General features: G+C 41.6%; 1 protein-coding gene across 7 annotated transcripts in view; it reads left to right on the top strand.

Moving 5' to 3' along the window:
* The window catches only part of rab27a (RAB27A, member RAS oncogene family), a 201,105-nt gene that overhangs the window by 163,173 nt on the left and 16,211 nt on the right, over positions 1 to 21,721 (top strand). For all 7 annotated transcript variants that reach the window (XM_063066502.1, XM_063066508.1, XM_063066506.1 and 4 more), the window contains one exon: positions 7,728 to 7,813. In XM_063066502.1, coding sequence (XP_062922572.1) covers positions 7,728 to 7,813 — 86 coding nt within the window. The remainder of the gene's footprint in view (positions 1 to 7,727; positions 7,814 to 21,721) is intronic.

Here is a 21,721-nt window from a genome sequence, read left to right as displayed (position 1 = left end):
TCTGTGGTATTCAAGACCGGCAATCCAGCACAGTACAGGAAGTCCAGGTATGATCCTGAGGCTGAGTACAGGGCCTTTGTCACATGGTGTGAGCAGAATTATCTGCAGCTTAATGTGAAAAAGACTAAGGAGCTGGTGGTAGACCTGAGGAGAGCTAAGGCACCGGTGACCCCTGTTTCCATCCAGGGGGTCAGTGTGGACATGGTGGAGGATTACAAATACCTGGGGATACCAATTGACAATAAACTGGACTGGTCAAAGAACACTGAGGCTGTCTACAAGAAGGGTCAGAGCCGTCTCTACTTCCTGAGGAGACTGAGGTCCTTTAACATCTGCCGGACGATGCTGAGGATGTTCTACGAGTCTGTGGTGGCCAGTGCAATCATGTTTGCTGTTGTGTGCTGGGGCAGCAGGCTGAGGGTGGCAGACACCAACAGAATCAACAAACTCATTTGTAAGGCCAGTGATGTTGTGGGGATGGAACTGGACTCTCTCACGGTGGTGTCTGAAAAGAGGATGCTGTCTAAGTTGCATGCCATCTTGGACAATGTCTCCCATCCACTACATAATGTACTGGGTGGGCACAGGAGTACATTCAGCCAGAGACTCATTCCACCGGGATGCAACGCAGAGTGTCATAGGAAGTCATTCCTGCCTGTGGCCATCAAACTTTACATCTCCTCCCTTGGAGGGTCAGACACCCTGAGCCAATAGGCTGGTCCTGGACTTATTTCATAATTTACCGGCATAATTACATATTACTATTTAACTATTTATGGTTCTATTACTATTTATTATTTATGGAGCAACTGTAACAAAAAACAATTTCCCCCGGGATTAATAAAGTATGACTATAACTATGACTATCTACGGAAGTCTCTTCATCTCGTTCTGGATATTTGTTGCTTATTTACAGAATATTATTATTTCTTTCTTTTTGTATTTGCACAGTTTGTTGTCTTCTGCTCTCTGGGTGAACACCCAAGATGGTGCGGTCTTTCATTGATTCTGTTATGGTTATTATTCTATAGGTTTATTGAGTATGCCCACAAGAAAATGAACCTCAGGGTTGTATACGGTGAAATATATGTAGTTTGATAATAAACTTTGAACTTTGAATGTTAAACTTTGAGAAATAATTCCGATTGAATTTAGAGACAGAATAGGATGCATGTCAGCTCTGGCAGAGTTTGCAGGCCATTATTTCCTACAAGGTGAAATCTAACATCGTGAAAGGCTGTGATGCTTCACTTCCAGAGTAGCTCAACACCTTTCATGCACATTTTGAAAGGGAGAATAAAACCACACCTGTGTGAATCCCTGCAGCATCTGGTGACCCTGTAATCTCTGCAGGCTAGGCTGATGTCAGAACATCTTTATGAGGCTGAATGCTTGCAAGGCATCAGGCCTGGTAGTGTATCTAGCAGGGCACAGAAAACCTGTGCCAACCAACTGGCGGGAGTGTTCTGGGACATCGTCACTCTCCCACTGCTGCAGTCGGAGGTTCCCACCTAATTCAAAAGGGCAACAATCGTATCAGTGCCTAAGAAGAGCAGGGAAACAACAATCACCCTGCTGCACTCACGCCTACTGAGCTGAAGTGCTTTGAGAGGTTGGACATGGCCAGAATCAACTCCTGCTTAAGCAAAGACCTGGGCCATCTGCAATTTCCCTGTTGGTCTACAGTGGATGAAACCTCACTGACTTTCCACTTGTCCTTGTATCACCTGGACTATAGCAATACTTATGTCAGACTGCAGTTTGTTGACTAGAGCTCAGAGTTCAACTCCATGGGAGGTCACAGTGAGTGAGATCAGAAATAACATCTCATTGACAATCAACACTGGCGTAGCTCAGCGATGTTGGTAGAGTTTCAGATGGTGATGCGGAGGTGTACAGGAGTGAGGTAGGTCAGTTGGTGGAGAGATTGTGGACTTCAAGAAGGGGAAGTCGAGGCAATACACACCAGTCCTCATTGAGGACCAGAAGTGGAAAGGCTGAGCAGTTTCAAGATCCCGGATTTCAACATCTCTGAAGATCTATTCTGGGGCCCAACATACTGATGCATTTTTTTAAAAACTCTGTCACGAGCCTTGTGGCCCATCAGGCTGGTGCTTATGCCGGTTTTCATGGCGTGAAGTGACTGAGAGTACGAGACTCCCTCCCGGATAGGATGCCAGTCTATCGCGAGGTTAACGCCCAGCATTTTTGCTGGTACCCATTCTCAGCTGGGTGGACTGGAGCAGTGTGTGGTTAAGTGCCTTGCTCAAGCACACAACTTGGCTGGGGCTCAAACCCTCAACCTCCAGATTGCTAGTCCAACCCCTTAACCACTTGCAGTTACACAGAACGCATGACAGGGGTTATACTTCATTAGGAGTTTGAAGAGACTTGGTCTGTCACCAAAGACTTGCAAATTTCTACAGATGCACTGTGGAGAGCTTCTAATTGGCTGCGCCTCTGACTGGTATGGAGGGGCCATTGCGTAGAATTGGAAAAAGCTGCAGCAAGTTGCAAACTCAGCAGTTCCATCATGGGACCTAGCCTCTCCAGCATTGAGAATATCTTCAAAAGGTGGCATCCATTATTAAGGACTCCTGTCACCCAGGACATGCCACCTTCTCATAGCTACCATCAGGGAGGAGGTATAGGAGTCTGAAGACACACACTCAACATTTCAGGAACAGCTTCTTCCCCTCCACCATCAGATTTCTGAATGGACAATGAACCCATGAACACCACCTCAGTATTTTTCTTTTTTTTTGTACACCTGTTTAATTTATTTTTATCCATATTTCTTATTGTAATTTATTCTTATGCATTGCAATATACTGCTGCATCAAAACAATATGTGGCATCTGCCAGTGATATTAAACGTGATTCTGATTCTGATTCAAAGTAGCAGGCTTGCTCCAAAGCCATACTTATTGCTGTTTTGGGGAAAATCTGGTGTTTCCGCGGGGGGAATACAGCTGATTTTATGGGCAGGATATTAACTTTTGATTGCAATTGATCCTTGGGGGACCCGTGTGTCACCAAGACACAAGTTGCTGGAGTGACTGAATGGGTCAGGCAGCATCTGTAGTGTGGGAGGAGAACAGAATGTCGACATTTCAGATCGAGACCTTTCACCCGTCTGTGATTTTTGTTTGGAACGTCCTGGCCAGTAGAGTCATGGTCACACTAGATGTGGAAGGCCTATTTTGGTGAATGTGTGTGGGCATTCAGTTTTTAAATGTTAGAAAATGTACCAGTCAGGTAATAGAAACATAGAAAATAGGTGCAGGAGTAGGCCATTCGGCCCTTCGAGCCTGCACCGCCATTTATTATGATCATGGCTGATCATCCAACTCAGAACCCTGCACCAGCCTTCCCTCCATACCCCCTGATCCCTTTAGCCACAAGGGCCATATCTAACTCCCTCTTAAATATAGCCAATGAACTGACCTCAACTGTTTCCTGTGGCAGAGAATTCCACAGATTCACCACTCTCTGTGTGAAGAAGTTTTTCCTAATCTCAGTCCTAAAAGACTTCCCCTTTATCCTCAAACTGTGGCCCCTTGTTCTGGACTTCCCCAACATCGGGAACAATCTTCCTGCATCTAGCCTGTCCAATCCCTTTAGGATTTTATACATTTCAATCAGATCCCCCCTCAATCTTCTAAATTCCAACGAGTACAAGCCCAGTTCATCCAGTCTTTCTTCATATGAAAGTCCTGCCATCCCAGGAATCAATCTGGTGAACCTTCTTTGTACTCCCTCTATGGCAAGGATGTCTTTCCTCAGATTAGGGAACCAAAACTGCACACAATACTTCAGGTGTGGTCTCACCAAGGCCTTGTACAACTGCAGTAGTACCTCCCTGCTCCTGTACTCGAATCCTTTCACTATAAATGCCAGCATACCATTCGCCTTTTTCACCGCCTGCTGTACCTGCATGCCCACTTTCAATGACTGGTGTATAATGACACCCAGGTCTCGTTGCACCTCCCCTTTTCCTAATTGGCCACCATTCAGATAATAATCTGTTTTCCTATTTTTGCCACCAAAGTGGATAACTTCACATTTATCCACATTAAATTGCATCTGCCATGAACTTGCCCACTCACCCAACCTATCCAAGTCACTCTGCATCCTCCTCACAGCTAACACTGCCGCCCAGCTTCGTGTCATCCGCAAACTTGGAGATGCTGCATTTAATTCCCTCATCCAAGTCATTAATATATATTGTAAACAACTGGGGTCCCAGCACTGAGCCTTCCGGTACCCCACTAGTCACTGCCTGCCATTCTGAAAAGGTCCCGTTTATTCCCACTCTTTGCTTCCTGTCTGCTAACCAATTCTCCATCCACATCAATAGCTTACCCTCAATACCGTGTGCTTTAAGTTTGCACACTAACCTCCTGTGTGGGACCTTGTCAAAAGCCTTTTGAAAATCCAGATATACCACATCCACTGGTTCTCCCCTATCCACTCTACTAGTTACATCCTCAAAAAATTCTATGAGATTCGTCAGACATGATTTTCCTTTCACAAATCCATGCTGACTTTGTCCGATGATTTCACCGCTTTTTCAAATGTGCTGTTATCACATCTTTGATAACTGACTCCAGCAGTTTCCCCACCACCGACGTTAGGCTAACCGGTCTATAATTCCCCGGTTTCTCTCTCCCTCCTTTTTTAAAAAGTGGGGTTACATTAGCCACCCTCCAATCCTCAGGAACTAGTCCAGAATCTAACGAGTTTTGAAAAATTATCACTAATGCATCCACTATTTCTTGGGCTACTTCCTTAAGCACTCTATGATACAGACCATCTGGCCTTGGGGATTTATCTGCCTTCAATCCCTTCAATTTACCTAACACCACTTCCCTACTAACATGTATTTCGCTCAGTTCCTCCATCTCACTGGACCCTCTGTCCCCTATTTCTGGAAGATTATTTATGTCCTCCTTAGTGAAGACAGAACCAAAGTAATTATTCAATTGGTCTGCCATGTCCTTGCTCCCCATAATCAATTCACCTGTTTCTGTCTGTAGGGGACCTACATTTGTCTTTACCAGTCTTTTCCTTTTTACATATCTATAAAAGCTTTTACCGTCAGTTTTTATGTTCCCTGCCAGTTTTCTCTCATAATCTTTTTTCCCCTTCCTAATTAAGCCCTTTGTCCTCCTCTGCTGAACTCTGAATTTCTCTCAGTCCTCAGGTGAGCCACTTTCTCTGGCTAATTTGTATGCTTCTTCTTTGGAATTGATACTATCCCTAATTTCTCTTGTCAGCCACGGGTGCACTACCTTCCTTGATTTATTCTTTTGCCAAACTGGGATGAACAATTGTTGTAGTTCATCCATGCAACCTTTAAATGCTTGCCATTGCATATCCACCGTCAATCCTTTAAGTGTCATTTGCCAGTCTATCTTAGCTAATTCACGTCTCATACCTTCAAAGTTACCCCTCTTTAAGTTCAGAACCTTTGTTTCTGAATTAACTATGTCACTCTCCATCTTAATGAAGAATTCCACCATATTATGGTCACTCTTACCCAAGGGGCCTCTCACGACAAGGTTGCTAATTAACCCTTCCTCATTGCTCAAAACCCAGTCCAGAATAGCCTGCTCTCTAGTTGGTTCCTCGACATGTTGGTTCAAAAAACCATCCCGCATACATTCCAAGAAATCCTCTTCCTCAGCATCTTTACCAGTTTGGTTCACCCAATCTACATGTAGATTGAAGTCACCCATTATAACTGCTGTTCCTTTATTGCACACATTTCTAATTTCCTGTTTAATACCATCTCCGACCTCACTACTACTGTTAGGTGGCCTGTACACAACTCCCACCAGCGTCTTCTGCCCCTTAGTGTTACGCAGCTCTACCCATATCGATTCCACATCTTCCCGGCTTATGTCCTTCCTTTCTATTGCGTTAATCTCTTCTTTAACCAGCAACGCCACCCCACCTCCCCTTCCTTCATATCTATCCCTCCTGAATATTGAATATCCCTGAACGTTGAGCTCCCATCCTTGGTCACCCCGGAGCCATGTCTCTGTGATCCCAACTATATCATAATCATTAATAACAATCTGCACTTTCAATTCATCTACCTTATTACGAATGCTCCTTGCATTGACACACAAAGCCTTCAGGCGCTCTTTTACAACTCTCTTAGCCCTTATACAATTATGTTGAAAAGTGGCCCTTTTTAATGCTTGCCCTGGATTTGTCGGCCTGCCACTTTTACTTTTCTCCTTAGTACTTTTTGCTTCTACCCTCACTTTACACCCCTCTGTCTCTCTGCACTGGTTCCCATCCCCCTGTTGTGAACTAACCTCCTCACGCCTAGCCTCTTTAATTTGATTCCCACCCCCCCAACCATTCTAGTTTAAAGTCACCTCAGTAGCCCCTGCTAATCTCCCTGCCAGGATATTGGTCCCCCTAGGATTCAAGTGTAACCCGTCCTTTTTGTACAGGTCACGCCTGCGCCAATGATCCAAAAACCCTGAATCCAATGAATCCCTGCCCCCTGCTCCAATCCCTCAGCCACGCATTCCTACTCTCACTGTCGCATGGCACAGGCAGTAATCCCGAGATTACTACCTTTGCGGTCCTTTTTCTCAACTCCCTTCCTAGCTCCCTATATTCTCCTTTCAGGACCTCATCCCTTTTCCTACCTATGTCATTGGTACCTATATGTACCATGACCTCTGGCTCCTCACCCTCCCACTTCAGGATATCTTGGACACGATCAGAAATATTCCGGACCCTGGCACCAGGGAGGCAAACTACCATCCGGGTCTCTGGACTGCGTCCACAGAATCGCCTATCTGACCCCCTTACTATCGAGTCCCCTATCACAACTGCCCTCCTCTTCCTTGCCCTACCCTTCTGAGCCACAGGGCCAGACTCTGTGCCGGAGGCAGGGCCACTGTCGCTTCCCCCGGGTAAGCTGTCCCCCCCAACAGTACTCAAACAGGAGTACCTATTGTTAAGGGGCACAGCCACCGGGGTACTCTCTATTACCTGACTCTTCCTCTTCCCCCTCCTAACTGTGACCCACTTGTCTGCCTCCCGTGGCCCCGGCGTGACCACCTGCCTGCAACTCCTCTCTATCAACTCCTCACTCTCCCTGACCAGACGAAGGTCATCGAGCTGCAGCTCCAGTTCCGTAACGCGGTCCCTTAGGAGCTGCATCTCGATGCACTTGGCGCAGATGTAGACGTCCGGGAGGCTTGGAGACTCCAGGGCCTCCCACATCCGACACCGAGAACAGCAAACTGCCATCACACTCATACTGCCCCTCTCCTCAAATAACAACAGAAAATGAATGCCAAACCTTCCTCGCCTCGCTCGTTTCCGCCTAAGTCCGTTGAGCCGAAGCCCTTAAGTCTTCACTCTGCTCCCGGCTCACTCCGCCGCCCGCAAACTACGCTGCCTGCTGTATGAGGCTCTGTTCCTTAATATGGGATGGAGCTTATGTACTCACTGAAACCCATTGACCGGAGTCTGAAAATGACACAAGAAAAGACATGTTAACTTTTCAGGTGCTGTTAGCTTTGAAGTCAGTATTACACACCCCAAGTGGATGCAACTTGCCTCGAAATATACCAAATACAATGTTGGACGATCCCAGCTCTGGTCACTTTGTGTATTGGCCCATTTGTGGCATACCACTGTTGTAATCCGGTGAAATGAGCTATAACAACATTTGTCACTTTTTTTTTGTCGAGGTTTATAAGCCCAGTGGCTCAGATGGCAGTGCAGGAAGAGGACAGAGGATTCATCTTCAGCTCTGGGACACAGCTGGCCAGGAGAGGTGGGTGTTTGTCATTTCACATCATCTGTTAATATAGATTAACATTGGTGGAGCTGATATTTCTAACACTGAAGTCCCACTTTCCTTTTCTGCTCTACAGAGGGGTACAGGCCTAATCACTCAATGTGTGGCTGGGCCACCATCAATTGTAAATGTAACCAGAACCATGCTTGTCTCAACGTTGTGTCCAGCAGAGTCTACTGGCACGGGTGTGAACTGGGGTGTGGTGTCACTCCTCCCCATGGCTCTCTATCGCTGAATTATCTCTCAATTTGAATGCTTTCTCTTTACTCATTTTTAAACTTCTGTAAGATGGCAAAGTTGTTGGACCCAGATGCACTTTTTTACAGCAGCATTTTATAAACAGTTTGAGGGTAGACCTTCCCACATTGTCCTTGATTGCTTCCAATAACATTTCATATTTAAATGGGCAGCACAGTAGCGTAGTGCACAGTGCTTTACAGTTCAGGCAACCTGGGTTCAGTCTGTCGCTGCTCATAAGGAGTTTGAGATTGTGTGGGTTTCTTCTGGTTTCCTCCTACAGTCCAAAGACGTACCAGTTGGTCATTGTAAAAATATATAATATCTCTTTAATGTGAGTGTTTCTCATGTCCCTGACCATCCCCTGCAGCCGTGTGTAAACATGCTGCTTACAAGCCAGTTCTGCAGTGGGAGGCACATGTTCTATTCCAGAACGTACTTGTGAAAACAAGGTAACAAATTTCTGTACATTCAGCTTATCACACAACTTCAAATCTAAACCCTGGAACATTAGTATTTCTCAGATGATGTCTAATGCCACAGTTGACACCCATTTGCTTTTCAGTGCTGGCGTGCTATTTCATTAGCAGTTTGTGTGACCATGAGATAATCGATTCAAAGTGCAGGTGGAGGGCACAGCTGCAGGAACAATCACACATGCCCCAGCTCTTTCTATGACCTTCTGTTTATCTTTCCTGCCCAGTATCTGCTCCCTGCACCCATTCAGACGGTGACTCCAGATACCAGCTATTTCCGACACGAAATGTGGTTCCTGTCACCCTGTGTTTTATGTCTGCATCAATAGACCCAACCTCGTCCCCACTGTCAGCTGTTCTTATCTTTTTTTTCTTGTTCAACTAAAGGGCAGTGCAGTGGGCAGCTGTTTCATACCAGAGCTTGTTTCAGTCCTGCCCTCTGGTATTGTCTTTGCAGAGTTTGCATGTTCTGCCTGTGACTATGTAGGTCTCCGTATGGCGGTCTTCTTTCCTCCCACTTCTCAAAGCTGTGCAGGTTAGTAATCTGCTTATTTAATATGTTCCTAGAGTAGGTGAGTGGTGGAATCGGGGTAGAGAATAAAAAATTAGAATGAACACAGGATTGGCATGACTGAGTAGCTGATAGGTGGATGACTTGCTGGGTCAAAGACCTGTTTCCATGCTCTCTCTCTCCATAACAAGGATGTATGACCTTTGCACATTTCTTTGCTCACTCCCCATGCTGCGAGCAGTCCTGTGCAGAGCAGTTTACAGTCCATCATAGCACTCTGTATTCTGGGAAAACACTATTCAGGAAGCCCACACCTCTGCCACCTCACCGCTGGTGCCGTGCCCTGCACCGACTCAAAGTTCCATGATTTCATCAATATACAAACCTCTGATTACCTCTGTCTTCAATATACTGGATGATGGAGGAACATGCATAGACCTAGGGGTTTCCAAAGGTTCATCAACTTTGGAGAATGAAATTTACTCGCCTTTGAGTTTTTTAGGCCAACTCCATATTTTTAATGTGAACGAATAAAACTGCAGATCCTGTAGGTCAGAAATAAAAGCAGAAAAGTTTGGAAACAATGCGTTCATTATCCCATTCCCTAGTTTGGACACCTCAGCAGGGAAGGAATGAATCTGTTAACCTCTGAGAAATTTGCAATTTTCAGCCTGTCTGTTTTATTGCCATCTCCAAAGCCCTGGCAATCATTGCAGTTTCTACACCATTCTTATGTTCTTGCTGGACCAAGGAAACTGGACACATTCACAATATTACCATAACCCTGTGTGATTGCAGAAGGTAATCTGTACTGGTGTACTCAAAGCAACTTGCAGTAAACATTGGCAATTCATTTCCCTTCCTGTTTGTTCAGCATCCTGCATATTAGCTTAGTAATTCCTGTAGTAGGGAAACTTGGGTTTCCACTCCCCCCCCATCCCAATACCAAGGCTTTTAACTCCCCTCCCCCATCCCAAAACCAAGTCTTCTCAACACCCACATCCCAATACCAAGGCTTTTTAACCCCTCCCATCCCAATACCAAGGCTTTTTAACACCCCCATCCCAATACCATGGCTTTTTAACTCCCCATCCCAATACCAAGGCTTTTTAAACCCCCCCCCCATCCCAATACCAAGGCTTTTTAACTCACCCCATCCCAATACCATGGCTTTTTAACCCCTCACCCCAATATCAAGGCTTTTTAACCCCCATCCCAATACCAAGGCTTTTAACTCCCCCCATCCTAATACCAAGGCATTTTAACTCTCCCATCCCAATACCAAGACTTTTTAACCCCCCATCCCAATTCCAAGGCTTTTTAGTCTTTCACCAATTAAAGAAAAACTACTTATTATTATTTTCTACCATAGTGGATAATTTTCCATTTTGACACATTGGACTTAAAACACAGCAGCCTTGCACAGTCACTTAATGTGTCTGTATTCTACCTGCACCTCATTCACAATTCACTCTGCCAGCCCCCTTTGTCCTATAAGCAACCCCAGATGTATTTCACATCCAAGTCATTGATGTAGAGTGGGAACTACTGAAACCATAGCACTGATCCCTGTGCCTCCACAATTCACATCCTCCAAACCTGAGAATGACCCTTTGGTCTTACTGATTGCTGCCGCTATGCTAAGCCCCAAAGTAACATGGCCTAATTTTCTGTAACTCAACTTGAGGCGTCTCAAAGTTCAAACACTCTACATTCACTGATTCTCTCTTCTCTAACAGTTTGGCCATTACCTCAAGAAATTCCACGAGATTCTTTAAACATAGTTTCTCTTTCATAAGTTTGTATTGACTTGTTAGGGAATATTCTGAAGTTATGTGAATATAGCAGATATTAATTCAAGCAAGTGCCAGTCTTCAATTCTTAATGTAAGTTGTAAATTGCAGATGGTGATGAAGTTAAAAGCATACATTTGGAAATAAACAATGCTGTCTGTAGAGCACACGTTGCCCACTTCTCAGGGTTGGCTGTTCAAGAGGTGATGCATAAGGCAATGTGGTTAGGCTAATTTGGCCAGCGTCAAACCAGGCATCATGGCTAAGTTATTTACAACATTGTAAACTAGTTCAAGAAAGCTTGCAGACCAGACTGATATTATCACCTGGCACATCAAATAGCTGATCTATCAATAGTTGGGAGATACAGTATGTATACTCAGAGAGCCAGCCCTAACAACATTAATTTTAGGTGACTGGGATCCCTGTCCCCAGAAGCTTTTAGTCTATTTGTGTAAATTACTTTGTCCCAGCAAAGGTGTTTGAACATTCAAAGGCATTTATCACTATAATTCAAAGGATACACTGTTCACCCAAAATATTGAATAGAATTGGAGAGGACAAGAAAATTTTTAATTGGGGAAGGGCAAATTATGAGGCTATAAGGCTAGAACTTGCGTGTGTGAATTGGGATGAATTTTTTGCAGGGAAATGTACTATGGACATGTGGTCGATGTTTACAGATCTCTTGCAGGATGTTAGGGATAAATTTGTCCCGGTAAGGAAGGTAAAGAATGGTAGGGAGAAGGAACCATGGGTGACAAGTGAAGTGGAAAATCTAGTCAGGTGGAAGAAGGCAACATACATGAGGTTTAGGAAGCAAGGATCAGATGGGTCTATTGAGGAATATAGGGTAGCAAAAAAAGAGCTTAAGGAGGGGCTGAGAAGAGCAAGAAGGTGGCATGAGAAGGCCTTGGTGAGTAGGGTAAAGGAAAACCCCAAGGCATTCTTCAGTTATGTGAAGAAAAAAAGGATGACAGAAGTGAAGGTGGGACTGATTAGAGATAAAGGTGGGAATATGTGCCTGGAGGCTGTGGAAGTGAGCGAGGTCCTCAATGAATACTTCTCTTCAGTATTCACCAATGAGAGGGAACTTGATGATGGTGAGGACAATATGAGTGAGGTTGATGTTCTGGAGCATGTTGATATTAAGGGAGAGGAGGTGTTGGAGTTGTTAAAATACATTAGAACGGATAAGTCCCCGGGGCCTGACGGAATATTTCCCAAGCTGCTCCACGAGGCGAGAGGAGAGATTGTTGAACCTCTGGCTAGGATCTTTATGTCCTCGTTGTCCACAGGAATGGTACCAGAGGACTGGAGGGAGGCAAATGTTGTACCCTTGTTCAAAAAAGGTAGTAGGGATAGTCTGGGTAATTATAGACCAGTGAGCCTTACGTCTGTGGTGGGAAAGCTGTTGGAAAAGATTCTTTTTTCTTTTCTTTTTTTAAATCTTTTTATTGAATAAGTATACAAAAAGGTAAGCCATATAAACATTAATACAATGTTAAAATATAATAAAATTACAGAAGGTATCAATACCAAAAATGAATACTACAAACAATGTAATTTAAACATAAGAAACCAAGATAACATAATAGTATACTAAATTTTATATATATATCAATAGAAAAAAAGAAAAAAAACCCCCAAAAAAACCCCACCGTGCAACTAACTAAAAGCAAAGCAAAGCAATGGGCTAACTTGAAACCAAACAGAGTTAAACTTAAAATCACGTCCTCAATCCCGACCTCCATTAAAAACAGTGAAAAAAAAACAAGAAGGGTATATATTACATTAAATGAAAATATCGAATAAAAGATCCCCAAGTCTGTTCAAATTTAAATGAAGAATCATAAAGGTTACTTCTAATTTTCTCCAGATTCAAACATAATATCGTCTGAGAGAACCAAAAAAAGGTAGTTGGAGCATTAAGCTCTTTCCAATGTTGTAAAATACATCTTTTCGCCATTAAAGTAAGAAATGCAATCATTCTACGGGCTGAAGGGGAAAGATTACTAGAAATTTTAGGTAGTCCAAAGATAGCAGTAATAGGGTGAGGAGAGATATCTATATTCAATACCTTAGAAATAATATTAAAAATGTCTCTCCAAAAAGTTTCCAAAGTAGGGCACGACCAAAACATATGAGTTAAAGAGGCTATCTGCCCCGAACATCTATCACAAAAAGGATTAATATGCAAGAAAAAACGCGCTAACTTATCTTTGGACATATGTGCTCTATGAACAACTTTAAATTGAATTAGGGAATGTTTAGCACAAATAGAGGAAGTATTAACTAATTGTAAAATCTGCCCCCAATCATCCACAGAAATGGTAAGCCCCAATTCCTGTTCCCAATCTACCCTAATCTTATCAAATGGAGCTTTCCTAAGTTTCATAATAATATTATAAATCATAGCTGATGCACCTTTCTGACATGGATTAAGGTTAATTATCGAATCTAAAATATATGTAGGAGGAAGCATTGGAAAGGAAGAAAGTATAGTACTTAGGAAATTTCTAACTTGTAAATATCTAAAAAAATATATTCTTGATAAGTTATATTTATTAGATAATTGTTCAAAAGACATAAGGGAGCCATCTAAAAATAAATCCAAAAACCGTAAAATACCCTTAGTCTTCCAAGTTTGAAAAGCGCGATCCGTAAAAGAGGGAGGAAAAAATATGTTACCTAAAATAGGAATCGCTAACCCGAATTGAATAAGATCAAAAAATTTTCTGAATTGAAACCAAATACGCAAAGCATATTTAACTATCGGGTTAGACACCTGCTTAAGGCGTTTCGAATCAAAAGGGAGAGAGGAACCTAAAATAGAGCCAAGTGTATAGCCCTGAACAGATTGTAGTTCCAATGCTACCCATTTAGGAATAGATAGTATATCCTGGTCAAGTAACCAAAATTTCATATGTCGAATATTAATTGCCCAATAATAGAATCTAAAGTTAGGTAATGCTAAACCTCCATCTCTCTTAGCTTTCTGTAAATGTATTTTACCCAGTCTCGGATTTTTATTCTGCCAAATAAATGAAGAAATTTTAGAGTCAACTTTATCAAAGAAAGATTTTGGAACAAAAATTGGTAATGCCTGAAACACATATAAAAATTTTGGCAAAAAAAACATCTTAACTGCATTAATACGACCAATCAAAGTTAAATATAAAGGAAACCATTTAGATGAAAGTTGAGTAATATGGTCTATTAATGGTAAAAAGTTACTCTTAAATAAATCTTTATATTTACAAGTAATTTTAATCCCAAGATAAGAAAAATAGTTATCAATCAATTTAAATGGAAATTTATAATATAAGGGAAGATGTTTATTAATCGGAAAGAGTTCACTCTTACTAAGATTTAATTTATAACCTGAAAAAAAAACAAATTGTGCTAATAACTCTAAAACAGCAGGAATGGATTTCTCAGGATTAGAAATATATAAAAGTAAATCATCAGCATAGAGTGATAATTTATGGGACTTTAATCCCTGAGTTATCCCAGTAATATTTGAAGATTCTCGAATGGCAATTGCAAGAGGTTCTAATGCAATAATCAAATAATAGGGGACTAAGAGGACAGCCTTGTCGAGTACCTCGAAAAAGAGGAAAAAAAGGTGAGTTTAAAGAGTTAGTACGGACCGAGGCTACAGGGGAATGATATAACAGTTTAATCCAGGATATAAATTTCAAGCTAAAATTAAACATTTCAAGCACCTTAAATAAATAAGGCCATTCTACTCTATCAAAAGCTTTCTCGGCGTCTAAAGAAATAACACACTCAGGAACATTTTGTGAAGGAGTATAAACGATATTTAACAATGTACGAATATTATAAAAAGAGTAACGACCTTTAATAAAAACCCGTTTGGTCTTCCGAAATAATAAAAGGAAGTACTTTTTCTAGTCTATTTGCCAATAACTTAGAAAAAACTTTAGAATCAACATTTAATAGAGATATTGGTCTATAAGATGCACATTGAGCAGGGTCTTTATCCTTCTTTAGTATTAAAGAAATTGACGCTCTATTAAAAGATTCAGGAAGTTTACCAAGTTTCAGAGAAGCCTCAAAAACCCTACAGAGCCAAGGGATCAATAAAGAAGCAAAACATTTATAAAATTCAACGGTAAACCCATCCGGGCCAGGAGCTTTCCCCAAATTCATAGAAAGAATAACATTCTTAATCTCATCCATAGTAATGGAAGTATCTAATATAGAAGATATATCCTGTGAAATCTGAGGGAAGTCTAACTTATCTAAAAAATCATTCATATATTTAGAATCTCGAGGAGACTCTGATTGATATAAAGAAGAATAAAAATCACAAAAGGTTTGATTAATCCCCACATGATCCAGTATCAATCAATCATTTTGATTATAAATCTGATTGATTTGAGATTTAACATAATTAGACTTCAATTGATTAGCCAGCAGCTTGCCAATTTTATCACTGTGAACATAAAATTCACTTCTTGTTTTCTTTAATTGGTTTACAATCGAGGACAAGAGTAGTAAACTGTGTTCCATTTGAAGTTCAGTTCTTTGTTTGTATAACTCCTCAGAAGGAGCCATAACATATTTCTTATCAATTTCTTTAATCTTGTCCACAATTACCATCTCCTCCTGCTTCTGCTTCTTCCTCAAAGCAGCAGAATACGAGATAATCTGACCACGAATATAGGCTTTAAAAGTGTCCCAAAGAGTGTTAACCGAAATATCCTCTGTATAGTTAATTGTAAAAAAAAGATCAATCTGTTCATTCATAAAGTTAACAAAGTCCGAGTCCTGAAGCAACAGCGAATTAAAACGCCATTGTCTATTATTTTGTATATTGGCCATAATTTTAATAGAAAGCTTAAGTGGAGCATGATCCGAAATGGTTATAGAATCATAATCACATTTAATCACTGAAGGAATAAGACGAGAATCAATTAAAAAAAAATCAATTCTTGAATAGGAATGATGAACATGTGAAAAGAAAGAAAAATCTTTTTCCTGAGGATGCAGAAAACGCCAAATGTCCGTCGACCCAGAATCAGAAAGGAAAGAGTTAATCAAAGTTGCAGATTTATTAGGTAAGGTCCGTAAAGGAGCCGAACGGTCCAAAGCTGGAGACAAACAGGTATTAAGATCTCCGCCCCAGATCAATGAAAACTCGTTCAAATTCGGAAACTGATTAAATAATGATTTATAAAATTCCGGACAGTCCATATTAGGAGCATAAACATTAACCAAAACTACTTTTTTATTAAATAGTAAGCCACTAACCAATAAAAATCTACCATTCGGATCAGAAAAAATATCCTGTTGTATAAAAGTAACTGAGGAACCTATAAAAATAGAGACGCCTCGAATCTTAGCATTGGAGTTCGAATGAAATTGTTGACCCTTCCAGAATTTAAAAAAACGTAGTCTGTCCCCCCTCCGTACATGGGTCTCTTGTAAAAATAAAATTTGTGCTTTAAGTCTCCGGAACACTTTAAAAACTTTTTTCCTTTTAATAGGATGATTAAGACCGTTAGTATTCCAGGAGACAAAATTAATAATAGACTCCATAAATCCTAAAGTCAACCCACAGCGAGGAGGATTGACGATAGGCTTGACCCACGAACCCGGAGAGGAAACAGAACATACAAAAGATACCGGGAAAAAGGACGCAACCAGTACTTCAATAATGTATATAGCCCAAAGAGAAAAAAACTAAAACATGAAGCCCCTCCCACCACCCCCACCCCAAGACCTCAAGGCAAAATCTAAAGCAGACCCGCCCGAAAGAAGCAAGCACTAAAACTACCCCCATGACTTCCGGTATACGCTCCCTACAAAAAAGGTATAAATATGAAAAAGATCAGCTAATTGTAAAACAGTAACAAAGTAAAAAAAAGGTAACACAATTAAAATACACACACAACAGAACAAAAGCCAGAAAATATCTATTAAAAAAAAACCACAATAAACCCCAAACCCATGAATAAACAAAACAAGAAAAAATAAGATTATTAACATAAACTAGTTATAAAAAGCAAAACAAAATAAAATTCAAAAAAAACTACAAAATTTAAGGCCACACAGGAAATACGTAAAATGACAATAAGGAAGTAACCACCCAGAATCCCCTGGGAAAAGAAAGAAATGACGCAGTTAAAAAGAAAGTTTAGCAACCATATTAAGAAATCAAAAAATAAACTTTTCTGCCCAAATAGGGCACGAAAAAGTTAAAACCAACCAATTCACAGCCTCCGATCAACAGAGATAGTTAAAAACATAACAATTAAGATGTTGAAGATGAAAATTGATCCAGATAACTCTGGGCATCCGATGGAGAATCAAAAAAACGAAGGGCTCCATCTGACATGCGAATCCTTAAACGTGCAGGGTACAGCAGCGCTGGTCTTAAATCCATCTTATAGAATTCCGACATCACAGATCTGTAGCGAACCCGTTGGTCCCAGATTGGTTTACTGAAATCTTCCACGAATCGGAACTTAAGATCCGAAAAATCAATGAAATCTTTAGATCGAGCGAATCGAAATAGTCTCTGCTTGTCTTGAAAGTAATAAAAACATAAGATAACATGTCTAGGTCTATCTGACCTAGACGAGTATGATGGGACTCTGTGAACACGATCCAGTAGCGGTGGTTGGTCAGGAAATACAGTAGGGAATGCATCTTTTAAAAGTTGAGAAAAATACTTCATGGGGTTGTTAGATTCAACAGCTTCACGCACCCTGATCATTCGTAAATTCTGCCGTCGCATTCTAGATTCTAAGTCAGAGTTTTTTAAAGTCAGAAAGTCAAGTTTCTTCTTCATTACATTAATTGTTTCTTCGATTCTACCCATCTTAAGCTCACTTTGTTGCATGGATTTTTGAAGATCAGAAATAGCCGACTGATGTTCCGCAATAGATGTTTGCATCTTATCGGTTGAATCGGCAATTTTCTGGAGATTAATTGAGATTTCCGTATGAATCAGGTCCTTAACAGAGACTGCAATTTCCGTACGAATCATCTCCAAAACAGAGGTTGAAATTTCCCTCTGAATTAACTCCGATATAGCTTTCAAAGTCACCGGTGATTCAGTCGGAGGAAAATCCATGCCTTTCGGTTTAACCGGAGGTTTACCATCCTTGCCGTTTTTCCCGTTCTTAGACATAGCAGATCTAAGATACATCCAGTTATCGGAGAGTTCAATTTAATTCAAAATATTGTAAGAGTTGAAACCTTAATGGTTAATTAAAGTATAGCTGATCATAGAAAAAAAACTCAGAGGTAATGGAGCGAGTCAAGAACGCGACTTCACCCCATGAGCGCTACCGGAAGTCCCGGAAAAGATTCTTAGAGATAGGATCTATGGGCATTTAGAGAATCATGGTCTGATCAGGGACAGTCAGCATGGCTTTGTGAAGGGCAGATCATGTCTAACAAGCCTGATAGAGTTCTTTGAGGAGGTGACCAGGCATGTAGATGAGGGTAGTGTAGTGGATGTGATCTACATGGATTTTAGTAAGGCATTTGACAAGGTTCGGTATTCAGAAAGTCAGAAGGCGTGGGATCCAGGGAAGTTTGGCCAGGTGGATTCAGAATTGGCTTGTCTGCAGAAGGCAGAGGGTCGTGGTGGAGAGAGTACATTCGGATTGGAGGGTTGTGACTAGTGGTGTCCTACAAGGATCAGTTCTGGGACCTCTACTTTCATGATTTTTATTAACGACCTGGATGTGGGGGGTAGAAGGGTGGGTTGGCAAGTTTGCAGATGACACAAAGGTTGGTGGTGTTGTAGATAGTGTAGAGGATTGTCGAAGATTGCAGAGAGACGTTGATAGGATGCAGAAGTGGGCTGAGAGGTGGCAGATGGAGTACAACCTGGAGAAGTGTGAGGTGGTACACTTTGGAAGGACAATCTCCAAGGCAGAGTACAAAGTAAATGGCAGGATACTTGGTAGTGTGGAGGAGCAGAGGGATCGGGGGGGTACATGACCACAGATCCTTGAAAGTTGCCTCACAGGTAGATAGGGTAGTTAAGAAAGCTTATGGGGTGTTAGCTTTCATAAGTCAAGGGATAGAGTTTAAGAGTCGCGAGGTAATGATGCAGCTCTATAAAACTCTGGTTCGGCCACACTTGGAGAACTGTGTCCAGTTCTGGTCACCTCACTATAGGAAGGATGTGGAAGCATTGGAAAGGGTACAGAGGAAATTTACCAGGATGCTGCCTGGTTTAGAGAGTATGCATTATGATCAGAGATTAGGGGAGCTAGGGCTTTACTCTTTGGAGAGAAGGAGGATGAGAGGAGACATGATAGAAGTATACAAGATATTAAGAGGAATAGATAGAGCGCCTCTTCCCCATGGCACCGCTGCTCAATACAAGAGGACATGGCTTTAAGATAAGGGGTGGGAAGTTCAAGGGGGGATATTAGAGGAAGGTTTTTTACTCAGAGAGTGGTTGGTGCGTGGAATGCACTGCCTGAGTCAGTGGTGGAGGCAGATACACTAGTGAAATTTAAGAGACTACTGGACAGGTATATGGAGGAATTTAAGGTGGGGGGTTATATGGGAGGCAGGGTTTGAGGGTCAGTACATTGTGGGCTGAAGGGCCTGTACTGTGCTGTACTATTCTATGTTTTAAATGATGTGCTTGTAACTGTTGAATTGTATTGAATTGCCTAATTAACGTGATGTACTTTTAGTCTTGTGAAACTCTACTGAGAGGGGCTCCAGAAGAATGCATGCTTGTCGTGATGAATAAGGACTTCTCTGCTTCAATGTCTCTCCGGTGACTTCAATTACAGTCACAACAGACTACTCAATTTTACAATCTTTTACTATTTTCCTAATGTCCTGTAACCACTTCCTAACTGATACACATTGGTATTGTTTCTGCATTGATGCTGTGATCCTGACTAATACTTGCCAGTATTGTTTCTGCATTTGTGTTATCTCACTGGTCTGCAGTTCCTTGCTTTTCCTCTCCAAGTAATTGCTTTCTATTTTTGCCTTCCAACCTTTGAGAACTGTTTGGGATGTGTCTGGAGGATGAAAAACTTTTTCTAAACCTTGGGACGTGGGTCATTAGTTCTGGGGATTTAATGTATTTTATTGCCGTTAATTTCTCCCAACTTTGTTTTGTTCCTACTAATTTCTGCAGCTCCACTGTCTCTTTAGATCTATGGTTTTCTCCAGTACTTCCAGTTTTCTATGGTGGATCAATTCTGTGGTGGACCAAATATTTCTTGTAATTTCTCAGCCATGTCCTTATTTCAGTGTAATGTCTGTCTCAGCCTTTAAGGGACCCCAGTAGTTTTTTTCTGTTAATCTTTTTCCATTTTCAGTGTATTACTGTCATGTTCTGCCATGTTGTACATTCCTTCGAGTCTGGGTACTAGCTTTTTTCCAGTCCTCAGCCTTCCCTCTTTTTCTTGCAGTTACCTTTGATTGTGTGATGTCCGTGATTTTGCTAGAATTGGAGCACTTTTACTTTTGAGGTTTTTGTGCCTTAAAGTTCATGTGTTTGGTGTAAATTATATCAATTTCACAGCAATAGGACCCTATGTCCACTGAGTTTGCACTGACCATCAACCTCCCATAATATGCTCCTACATTAATTCCAGTAAATACTTGTTCTACATTGATTTCCTATCCATGGACCTGCACAATTGTATTACTGGGAGTGCTGATCAACATCTTGTGTTTCTGCTGAGGCCTTCCTTGTGTGGTTTTTGTGACATTACAGGGATTGAGTTTGATGACTGATTCTGGCATGTAACAAATACTCATTACTGAGTGTGCAGATGGGGTCTGGAGAGTAGGAGATGAAGTTGAAAGTGTGGGTGAAGTTGGGATTGGGAATGTGGGAAGATTTGTGGTGGGAGCTGGGTCCTGGAGTGCTGGTAGCTTTTGGCTTGTTTTGACCTTTCCAATGGCCTCTGTATCTGCATTGTGTTTGGCATCTGTAGGAAGTCAGTTTCTTCCATCCCTCAAGAATAATTCTTTACATTTCCAGCACTGCTTGTTCACTATCACAACATACCTACCTTAGCCAATTCACATATCATGCTTTCAATTACCCTGATTCAAAGTTTCAACCCAAAATGTTGACAATTCTCCTTCCCTCCTACAGAGCCGCTCAACCTGCTGAGTTCCTACAGTAGATTATTCTTTGCTCCAGGATTATTTGTAACTAGGATCCCACTGTAGAGAAACCCACATAGCTGGTGGAGGTCATCAGTCACTGGCTGGGCCATTCGCACAGAAGGTCGGACATAGATGGTGGAGTGGAATGAACTGGGATTTCACAAACTAGCCCTCGAGGTGCTGCTGATGTACAGTTAACTATCTAATGAATATCAGCACTCTTGTTTCTTTTCAGAAAGGAGTGCAGTTCCTGGCATTTTCCCCCCAGTGAGCTGACCTTTCTTGCTTCCAGTTTCTTGTATCTCCATGCTTTCACAGTTTAGTTTAGATTTAAGGTGCTTAGGAACGCTCGACTATTCTTCTCACTTGCATTATTCGGGTGAAGTACAAGGCAAGTCTTGGCCACGTTCTTCCAGTCACTTCCCACTCTCAATTTGATATTTTTTGCATTTCCGATATAAATTGCAATTTCCCTGATCCAACTATGGAAGTAATCAGAAGGCTGTGACCGGAGTCTGGTTTGGCCTGAGGTGGGAGAAGGTCCCCCACATTAAATGCTGTAATCATTGTCTTAGAGTTTAGAAAGAGACTCCTGTCCTCTAATGGAGGGACCTTTGTCATTGAACAGGAGGTGAAAAGGTAAAGGGGTGTGGGGCTGAAAGCTCATTTAGGGAATAGTGGGTAAAATGTGAGTGAGCTTAAGAAGGGTCTCCCTTGGGAATTGCTG

This window comes from Mobula hypostoma, chromosome 13, assembly GCF_963921235.1.
Source record: "Mobula hypostoma chromosome 13, sMobHyp1.1, whole genome shotgun sequence".
In the NCBI taxonomy this organism is placed as follows: Eukaryota; Metazoa; Chordata; class Chondrichthyes; order Myliobatiformes; family Myliobatidae; genus Mobula; species Mobula hypostoma.
Note: the sequence above shows the minus strand (reverse complement) of the source record. Positions and strands in the feature narration are given on the sequence as shown.